We start from the raw sequence: 10,792 nt of genomic DNA, 5'->3' as shown, positions 1-10,792 counted from the left end.
CCCGACGGGCGGCGGGCGCTGGGGGGGGGGGGGGGGGGGGGAGGGGAGGAGGGGGGAAGGGGGGGGGGGGGGGGGGGGGGGGGGGGGGCGGGGGGGCGGGGCGCGACACACAATAATCTACTAGGACCAGCATTCTCATAAGGAGAGGAAGAGACACCTACGCACTCTGTCCCCCCCTCTCAGTCTAGTGAGGATACGGCCAGGAAGCCATTCTTCATCAGGAAGGACTGGCTGGCACCCCAGATCCGGGACCTCCAAGCCTCCAGAACAAGGAGAAATGTATTTCTGTCTAAACCACCCCACCCAGACTATGGTATTTTCTTAGGGCAGCAGGAGCTGACTAATACACAGACCTTCGCCACAGCTGTAAAAAAAAATGAACAGCAATCAGCCATCTGACCACGCTGCCCCCCACATCTGCATCCTCAGGGCCATGGGGCAGCTCACAGGCTCCAGATAAGAATCACTCGAACTGAAAACACATCAGCAGAGAAAGGTTATGCCCTAGGGATGCCTCTTCAGCTTGTCTTTGGGGAAAAGCCATGTCTGGAACCCCAGTTCCAAGAACCTCCTGAATTCTTGAACCAAGGCTGTGATTTCTCAACACTCACAGAGGGGGAAACACCAAGCAGGAGGAGAGGCAGAGCTGTTCAAACGCTCATTAGATCCAGACTTGTACACAGCTCAGGACCAAAAACGTGCCCAGTTCAAGACCAAGAATCTGGCTCCACCAATGCCACCTTGAGATGGTGAAGGTCACTCATGGCCATGTCCAACTCTAGGAGGTCTTTTATTCATGCTTACCTTAAAGCCAGGGCTTCTGGTACATTCTGGGAAAACACAAACCCAGTTATCATAAAAGGTTAAAAAAAGAAAAAAAAAAATCAAGACAGCTATGGTGACAAACCCCAAAATGAACCCATACTTTCATTTGGAAAGGGAAAGGTATACGACCAACATTTCTGGGCTGATGGAAAAGTCCTCAGTCTACAATAGAGCACTTGTTACATGGGTATAGGAGCATTTGGAAATCCATCCAATCATACAAGTAAGAAGCATGATTTCGCAGAGCATTACAGTTTACCTCAATTAAAAAAATAAGGGTGGTTGGGGTGCCTGGGTGGCCTAGTGGGTTAAAGCCTCTGCCTTCGGCTCAGGTCATGTTCCCAGGGTCCTGGGATCAAGCCCCGCATCCGGCTCTCTGCTCGGCAGGGAGCCTGCTTCCTTCCTCCTCTCTCTCTCTCTGCCTACTTGTGATCTCTGTCAAATAAATAAATAAATAAATGTGAGGGGGTATGATCTGAGTCAGGAGTCCTGGTAGCAACAGATTACGAAAATGTTATGAGATTAGAAGGAATGACTTATTTCTTATAGGCTCAATTTTAACTTAAACTACTAAACAACATATCCTGTACCTGAATACGTAAACTAGAAATAGTGTTTAAGAAAAGGTGCGGGGTGGGGGCACCTGGGTGGCTCACTCTGCTAAGCACCAAACTCTTGGTTTCAGCTCAGATCATGATCTCCGGGTCATGAGATCAAGCCCCACGTCAGGCTCCGCGCTTTGTACAAAATCTGCTTGGGACACTCTCCCCCTCTGCCCCTTCCTCCTCTGTGCACATTCTCGCTCTCTCCCAAATGAATTAATCTTTAGAAAGAAAGAAGAAGCAAAGGAAAGGAAAAAGAAAAGGGAAGAAAAATGAAAGGAAAGGTAAGGTATAGGGTGATCCAATCCTAAGAAACTTTAGGATGGTTAAGACTTAGAAATTTATGACAACCATGACTAAACATGTGCTTCAGAGACAGAGAAAACAGCACAGGGGAAGGTGTCAGACTGTATTTCCGAACTAAAAGCTGGAGTCATACGTGGGACACTCAACCGATGATCAGACAGGAACAGGTCCACAGCAAGGCAGAGGGTGCTGGAAGCGGGAGGCGGGAGCAGCTGGTGGGCAGAAAGCGGTCTGCACACCGTGTCAAACAGCACACGCTCTACAGAGCACCAGGAGTCCACCCAGCGTGGACTTTCAATCTACTGCAGGGAGAAAACTCAGAGCTAGTGAACAACAAGAATACAAGGTCAGGCAGGGTAAATTCTATGCAGACAAGTATTACAAGGTAAAGAGTGAAAGGGTAACAGACCAAGAAAACATTTTTGATAGGATGCTCAAGAGGGACACTCCAGTTCCAACCTCCGAGTTTGAGCAGGCACCTGAAACACGGGCAGGGAGGAAGCACGCGGTTCTCTAAAGGGAGACAGCTGTCAACAGAAGGATCAGAAAGCACAAAAGCTCTGGGGGCTGGGGTGGCTCAGAGAGTTGAGCATCTGACTCCTGATCTCAGCTCCGGTCATGATCTCATCCTGAAACTGGGCTCCGAGTCAGGCTCTGCACTGAGCAGAGCCTGCTTCAGATTCTCTCTCCCTCTCCCCCTGCACACACTCTCAAAAAATTAACTGTTTGTTTTTGTTGTTGTTTGTTTGTTGTTTTTGTTGGTTTTTTTTTTTTAAGGTACAAAAAAACTGGGGCGCCTGGGTGGCTCAGTCGGTTAGGCTTCTGTCTTCAAGCTCAGGTCATGACCCCAGGGTCCCTGGATTGAGCCCAGCATTGGGCTCCTCCCTGCCTTCCTCCCTCCCCTCCTCCCTCTCTCTGCCCCTCACCGCCTGCCCCTCCCCCACGCGTGTTCTCTCCCTCTTTCTAATAAATAAAATCCTTAAAAAAAAATAAATACATAAAACACAAAAATTCTGGTGCACTTCGAACAGCAAGAAGGCCAAACCGGGGGAGGCAGTGAGACTAGACAGATACTGTGGCCCACATCCTGTGGTCAGGGTAAGGATGCGAAGCTATCACACTTCGAGGCAGGGAGACACTGCAGGAACAGAGCATGTGCTAATCTGCATTTATGAAGGACTATGAAAGCCCACATTCTGACTGCTGCCTAGAGGGACAAAAAGGCAGAAGCTGAGATCAAAGAGCATCGGGGATCCCAGCCCAAGCTAGAGGTTTCCGGCTAGTGGCAATAGTGTGAACTCAGATTCGGAAGATGTGAATTTGGAACAAACAGGTTTTGCTAAAGGAAGGAATGCAAAGTATAGAAAAACCAGAAGTACATATCACTCCAAGGCTTAGGCCAAAGGAACTAGAAAAACGGAACTGGCATTTATGGACAACAGGAGATGGGCAGAGCAGAGGACAGACTCAGCTGGAGACAGAGTTGGTGTTGGGACAGTTCATGTTGACGAGACCTTCCAAGAAATCTGTGTAGAAGCCAAGTAAGCAAGGGGAGTTCAGGACAGGTTCGATCATGTCCACTGCCAAAGGGGCGAATAATGCTACATTGACTGGAATCTTGAGTTGGCAATCAAGGTCATTATGAAGCCTTAATCGAGAACTGATCCCTGGAATTCAAAGGAGACCGAAAGTGGAAAGGATATTAATATGAATATAGACAGTGAGAGTACAGCCTGGGTAGACATTTTCTTTTGAGACAGACAGGACAGCAGGAGCGATATGCAAGATCAGTAGAGGGATTATTTTATCATGAGAGCAACCATAACATGTTTGGTTTACTGATGGCAATCATCTAGGAGAGAAGTAAATAACGAAGAGGGAGAAGTTCCAGAATGAGGTCCCCGTAGAGATAAGAAAAGGAGATCACAGCAGATCTCCATCCTCCTGCCCTCGGGACCCCTCATAGCTGGGCTTGTCTAAGAACCCTGACAGGCAGGAGAGAGCCCACCCCCCACCGCCCCGCCACACACATACACCGCTACCTGTCATAGGCCCCTCCTCTTAGAGCAGCCCAGACTGGGCAACGATGAGGACAGAGCTAACAGAGGAAGTGGGCCGGGAGGCCTGGCGGGGTAAGGTGGCCTCCAGCACAAAGTGACAGGAAAGAAGAGCAACAGCGTTCCGTTTTAGGACTCCCAAAACCCGTCTGTGTTCTAAAGACATGATCAAGTGTCAACCAAACAGAAGCACGATCAAGAAATGCCCGGAGGGTCCCACTCAGGTCCGGGACGGGAAAGCCACAGAGAAAGACGTCAAGTTTTCTGACGTCTCACCCAGCGTTTACATGGAATGCTGTCTCACTCGTGAAGGCGGTAGGAACAGAAGGAAGAAGGGTCTCAGGTTGGAGAGTTCCAGAAACCCAGCCCGCGGCAGCTGCATGAGGGCAGCCTGAGCCCGCGGTGCCCACAGCTTACAGAGGACACGGAGGCAGACACACGGGCGGTGGGGTAAGCCACTTTCTCTAGGAGGAAACAAGCAAACACCCAAAGAACAGTCTCTCCCGTTGAAAAAGCTGGATGTGAACACTGCAGGCGAACACCGCGGGCCCAGAGCCGACAGGAGAGGTGTCCCCCGTCAGCTGACAGAAGGCACCCATAGGACCATGACCATCTTTTCAAATACAGCCGCGTACATCAAGTGCCATCCGTGGGACAATGTGCTCAGACTTTTTATTTGGGCTCACAAAACATCTTTATTTTATGCAGAACAATGACCCTGCAAGAGTTGGGACCAAGTTTCATTTCACAATCAACACATCGGGGATCTTTAAGATTTTCAAGGAGCTGGAGATAAAGAAGGTTTGTATGTAGGGGGTTTGGGGGGTGTCCCCTGTATCCACATCTCCAGCTTCGGCCCCTCACTACAAGTCAGCAGTGGTTGCCAGAAAGGCCCATCCCCCTCCAGTGTGGCACCAGGACCAGTGGCCCTCGGAGGACTGCCAACCCCGTGGTTCAGCAGCAGCATTAAAAATACAAAGTTTGGGGCACCTGGGTAGTTCAGTCGGCTAAGCAACATTCAGCTCGGGTCATGATCTCAAAGGCCTGGACTGAGCCCCTGCATCAGGCTCCCCGCTCAGCAGAGAGCCTGCTTCTCCCTCTCCCTTTTCCTGCTGCTCTACCCACTGTGCGCTCTTGCGCTCTTTCTCCATCAAATAAATAATCTTTTTTTAAAACGTAGATTTAAAAAAAAATAAAAAGCTCTACCTCTCAGTGAAGAAAGATGATGAATGCGTCTGTGTACCGGTGACGGGCCCCCCCAGGAGGGTGAGCAAGTAGGACAGGTGCCATCTTTGGATTCCCTCGATCAATGACATGCACGACAGAGGCCCACATTCACACTCACACCCCCACCCCACCCCCGAAGCCTCCTTCCCCAGCACAGCATCACACATTATCTCTTTCAAAAGAAACACCTTTTAGAAAAAGTGTCCTCCTAAAAATTCTCGTTTGGGGAATCCTATCTTTACTTCTTTCTTATCAGATGCGTGGCGCAGAAAGCAGCGGCTGCCAGGGACCACCGGTGCAGGCCAACAATGAATCCTTGCTGCTGTACCACATCCTCATCCACAGAACGGTCTGCTCAGGAGATTACAACGACTGAGATGAGGACCGAGTGCTGGGATCGGAGGGGAGTCCGTAGTGGGTGCTCAGTGCGGACGGGCCACCAGGACCACCGCAAGACCGCAAGGAAGAGGAGCCCGGGTCCCTCAAATCCACTCAAGGCTCTTCAACTGGCCAGAGGCCTTGCTCGATCTCAGATGACATTTATAGGAAGCAAATGAAACTCCAAATACAGCTAATAGCTCCCCTCTCTTACTGTGTAATTATGTGTACTCATTTGTGTAGCATGTTATTATTTAAATGTCCCTAATTTCAGCCCCGGCGGGCCAAGGGCCCTCAAAGAGTGGCCGAGGCCTCAGCCTCTGCCAGCCGTTCCCGAAGCTTTTGTCAAATTTATTACAGCCAGAGTGGCATTATCTACGGCAGGAAGCAGACAGAAGGCTCTCGCAATCTGCAAAAATCCGAGCCCCACCTCCCCCAGGCCCGGCTCTAACCAGCCAACCCAGTGGAGGGTTTCAGTCCCTCCACAAGGATGATCCATGAGGCTGTTCAAGATTCACATTCACTACCTCTACTAGGATCAAAAACAAACAGAAAACAACAACAACCAAACTATAACCTCATTCCCTGCAAGACGGATGGCCAACATGGATTTCATGACATAAACTACGAGCTCTCCCCACAGTCTCCTGTCTGGCTGGGTTATTACGACGACCCGAGACCCAGAGAAAATGGGGCAGCAGAGTTCATCCACTCAGATAAAAACTGCCGCCTTCTACGCCGGGTTCCCGGACACCTGATCCCTCACACGCTTCGTCATCCTCGTGGGCCAAGGATTTAGAGGAAGTGATGTCAATTCATTCTCAAATTAGAGAAAAAGTTCCATCAAGCTCCTCCTATTGTCAACACAGCTATTATTTGAAGACAGAATTTTCCCCAGCAAACACTGGGAGGATGAATAACCCAGAAACAGCTCAGAAAAGTGACATGGGCATGGGGGGATCGAACGCCTTGTTTTCAATACCACTGCTGCAAGGATACGGGGTCATTTTCACCGCTTCTGCCTCCTTAAATGAGTGCTAGATCCAGAGTTCCAGAACGTGAGCTCTAATTCCAGTTCTGCTACAGCACAGTTGACAGCTGTGTGACCTTGGGAAAGTCACTACCAGACAGAGCACTCCCAAAGCCCTACAAGGACACTCTTCAGCTTACAGCTGAACACACCAGGGGCCTCAGAGGTAGGTCACCACCCAAGGTCCCCAAGCTGCAAGGCATGGGGTGGGGGATGGGGGGTAGTGGGAAGAGACGGACAATGGCACAGGGGCAGTAGTGACCCCACCCCAGTTCTGGGCACAGGAACCCCCTACAACCGCTGTCTGGTCAGCTTCCTTCCCCGGATCCTACAGCAAGGGCTCTGTACTGGGCAGAGCTTCAAAACTCCACCACCAGACAGATTCCTCCTGTGACCATTAACACTGGACCAATGGATTTCAGCGTTTACAAGGGAACCTCAGGTGGTTCTGTGATGAACTGAAACAAACAAAGCAAAAAAGGAAACATTTCACCTGGCAGGGCTGTGAAAGCGGCTCTTCCCCCACTAACCTACCTTCATTTGCCCGACAGTTAAAAACCTCAAAATAGGGTGCTGTGATGTCCAGCTCAGGATGAGGTCCTTCCACTGCGTAGTTGGGAATGATGTTTATGAAGTATCCGCTGAACAAGTGATGCATTCACAGGCGCGCGCGCGCGCACACACACACACACAGAACACTGCTTGCAACCCTCCTACCCCCAACCTCAGCTACCAGAATAGCCCGGGATGCTCCACTGCATTCCACTCTCTCTGGATCGTGTGCCCTGAGAGTGCACTGCTGAGGTCCAGGGACCTCCAGAGAAGGAGCTATTCTCCACGAGTGAGCTATGCTGTTTCCCGATCTCTCCAGCAGGCCCCCAATGAGAAAGCACACTTCAACCTGTTAGTGGCCTCTAAGAACATTCTTCTTACAACCAGAGGGGCTTATTTAGAAGTGCTATGGAAATCCACGACACAGAATGACAAATATGTGGACTCTGGACAGGTGGCTGCGCGGACACCAACAGGAAACAGAAACGGGCATCTTCACAGCAATCCCGCAGCCGAGAGAGAGAGAGAGAGAGAGAGAGAGAGAGAGAGGCAGGCCTTGGCGTCTCCGGACGGAACACTAGACAGGAAAACGACAAGCCGGTCTTCATCAGCATGAAATACAAACTACCACAATAAAAACCCCTTTTCTTTATGAAACTGATACAAGAATTCTTTAAAGTGTCTAACGACCCCCAGCAAGGCAGTCTTTTCCCAGATTTCTTAGAACTCCTTCCTGGGCACTGTCAAGCCCTCAACGAGGCCAGTTAAAAACGAGAGCTACCTTTGCTCCACGAGGTTGGCAGTGCCTGGAAGACCTCTAGAAGGGCTTTAGTTTTTGTTCTTTTACCTAAATCCCACCTTTACTTAATCCTGGACACCTGGCAAACTTGTCCTAAAAGTGGATTTTATTTTCCCCCCTCAAATGGGTTGATGTTTGTTGTTGTTAAGATTCTAAAACCACTACGGCCGTACCATGTGATGTACATAGCAGAATGAGATTATGCCTTTTCACGACAGTGACCTCTAACCCCCAGCTGCCCCTGCTCTGCTGTAACCTTCAGGGTACAAGGAGACTCTCCCGGGCCACATTCCCCTCAAACACGTAAAAAGCCAGACACTACATTCAATGTGAAGCAAGGACACTAGGAAGAATCACATCACACAAAGGGCCAGATTCTAGACTGGTGGCAACAGATTCTACTAATTGTGCTTCTGTGGGGGGCGGGGGGAATACACACACACACACACACACACACACACACACACACACACACAAGGGATGGGGGCCTTCCCATATACATGTGGACTCCCAACTTCCAGAAGCTTTAAGTCCCATAGAAACAGGAAAGAGACAGGCCCTGGGTGGGTGGCAGGGCAAACCCAGGTGTAGTCCAGGGAGGGTGTCCCTGGAAACCCAGCCAAGGCTTCACACGGGTCCCACCCATGTGGGCACTGGTCCCAACAAGAGACTCCCCAAGGGGGGCTCAGTCATTAAGCATCTACCTTGGGCTCAGGTCAGGATCCCAGGGTCCTGGGATGGAGCCCCGCATCCGGCTCCCTGCTTGGCAGGAAGCCTGCTTCCCCCTCTACCACCTACTCCACCCCGCTTATCTTCCCTCTCTTGCCATTTCTCTCTCTCTGTCAAATAAATAAATAAAATCATTAAAAAAGAGGCTCCCCCAGACAACCCACCTTACAATGAAGCCAACTGGAAGGACAGTGGACACCCGAGGTGAACGTGGCTGCTGGACCCTGGCCAGCTCTCAAGTAGCCCACATGTCCCGACGCTGTCACTCCACGGACCACAGCAGAGACATTAAAAAAAGAACAACCACCTCTCCCGTGTCTCTCTCCTTGCTCCAAGCTACGTACCAATCAGAACATGGTCCATTCATTCACATTTATCTAGAATTCCAAAAGACTAACGAGGAAGACTGCGGAAGGCCACCCCGGCCACATCCCCTGAACGAGCACAGACTGTAACCAAATGCGTGTTCTAAAATGGTTTCCACTGGCTGGTTTCTGGCCCGTCCTCCTAAAAAGCCCATGACAAAGAGTCAGTGTTAAAAACTCAGAAGAGCACGGTTCCTTCCAGGCTGCAAGACCTCGGGTAGCCACACAGCTGCCCTCCCAGATGCACAGAATTCCAGGCCACCGTCTATTACCTGCCGCCATGCAACCACCTGCCCGACCTGCGAAGCAAGGAAGGAAGCAGGTCCTCAGCAGGCCTCTGAGCCAGTGAGCAGGAAGGGCCGCGTGCACCCACGAGACTCAAGCTACTTCCTACACAAACAGGAAAAGAACCAGGAGCTCCAGGGTGCGGCAAGATCCAAGGAGAAAGACAGAGACCCAAAGAAAAACCGGTAAGGCAGATTCTACCTTCAACCCAGAAATCAGATCACAGCCCCCATCTTATCTGTAGGGAACAGACTAATTAAGGCACCTTGCCAATTATATTACACAACACATAAAGGAGCATAAAAATGAATCCATCAACCCAGTCGGATGTCCGAAATAACTGCCATTAGGGGCCTAACCTGAGAAGCACAAGCTGCCCGAAACACATCCGAGTCAGAAACAAGGTCGTGCCCAAAGATACCATCCGATTCCAACAAAAGAGGCAACTCACCATTCACCGTTTTCAGGCTCCCAGCAATGCCTTCCCCGTGCTGCCTCTTCTGGGCATTCTTGAACTCCTTCAGAGACAAATAAAGGACTTTACGTACCACCCTTTCTTCTGACCATGGAATCCCATCACTGTCATCCTGGAGAAACAGAAGAAAGGGAGAAGGGAAATCACTAAAAAAAAAAAAAAAAGGGGGGGGGGGGGGAGGTGGGCAAGTAAATACGAAGAGTTTGAATAAACTTAAAAAAAAAAAAAAATCTAAACAAGCATCATGCGACCAAGACCCAGCTGTGGAGGCCAGAATTCCATCCTGTGGTCATGGTTCCAGCACTGCTCCTAGCAAAAAGCCGAAGGGCATGGAAGGAAGCCAAGCACCTCGCTTTCATTACAAGCCCTGCGCCCAAATACCCTCATTAACCAGTAACACTAACATATTCCGGGCAAAATTCAGAAAGAGGCGTTTTGTGCACCCTCAAGCGGACGCCTGAGGAACCAGTGTGCCTCCGGAGTTCCGCTTGAGGGTGCACAAAACGCCTCTTTCTGAATTTTGCGCGGAATATGTTAGTGTTACTGGTGGGTGGCGGTAGGTGGTCTGGGAGGGAAGGGAAGGGGTGACTTAAAGGGGAAGGTAGGGGGAGGAAAGAAAAATACACACAGGTTAATAATAGGTCTTGAAGGTCTAATTTGCGAGGCTCCCTTAGGTCTGTGGTATCAGATGCGGTGCACGCTCCTGAGAGAGGCCGGGAACACACGAGGGCCAGGCTGGGCAAATCCAAGGAGCTAGTCCGCCGCCGCCGGTGCCGCCGGCGCCCCTCCCAGCCACTCCAGCAGTAAAGGCAGAAAGACAGAGGGAGGGGCGAGGAGCAGCAAGAGGAGGAGGAGAGGGAGCCCCCCCAGCTGGAGACGGAGGTCAGAGCCCACTCTGGAATCAGAAATGGTGGATCCGGGATCTGAGCAGAGAGGGGACTGCTGTAGGGAACCAGCGAGAAGCTGTGTGTAAGATCTGAAGTGTTGCTTCACACAAGGCTAAGGACAGCCCTAGGCACCTGCCTACTGTCTGCAAACCAAGAGGTCCTTAAGTTCACACTCAAGTCAAGACTTAAGCATTTTAGAGCCTTTCACCTTAGAAGGATAGGAGCTTCTCAGATCCTTGGGACCTTCGGAGAATACGGAGAACGTTAATACCGTA

General features: G+C 50.6%; 1 protein-coding gene across 5 annotated transcripts in view; it reads right to left on the bottom strand.

The window, feature by feature from the left end:
* Positions 1 to 10,792, bottom strand: part of JARID2 (jumonji and AT-rich interaction domain containing 2) — a 256,819-nt gene that overhangs the window by 127,878 nt on the left and 118,149 nt on the right. For 4 of the 5 annotated variants that reach the window (XM_059399482.1, XM_059399483.1, XM_059399481.1 and 1 more), the window contains one exon: positions 9,607 to 9,742. In XM_059399482.1, the coding sequence (XP_059255465.1) occupies positions 9,607 to 9,742 (136 nt within the window). Of the gene's footprint in view, positions 1 to 9,606; positions 9,743 to 10,792 lie in introns of those variants that run through there. The other variant, XM_059399489.1, reaches the window with a different exon arrangement.

The sequence above is a fragment of the Mustela nigripes genome, chromosome 5 (genome assembly GCF_022355385.1).
Source record: "Mustela nigripes isolate SB6536 chromosome 5, MUSNIG.SB6536, whole genome shotgun sequence".
Lineage (NCBI taxonomy): Eukaryota > Metazoa > Chordata > Mammalia > Carnivora > Mustelidae > Mustela > Mustela nigripes.
This window is presented reverse-complemented; position numbering and strand designations above follow the sequence as displayed.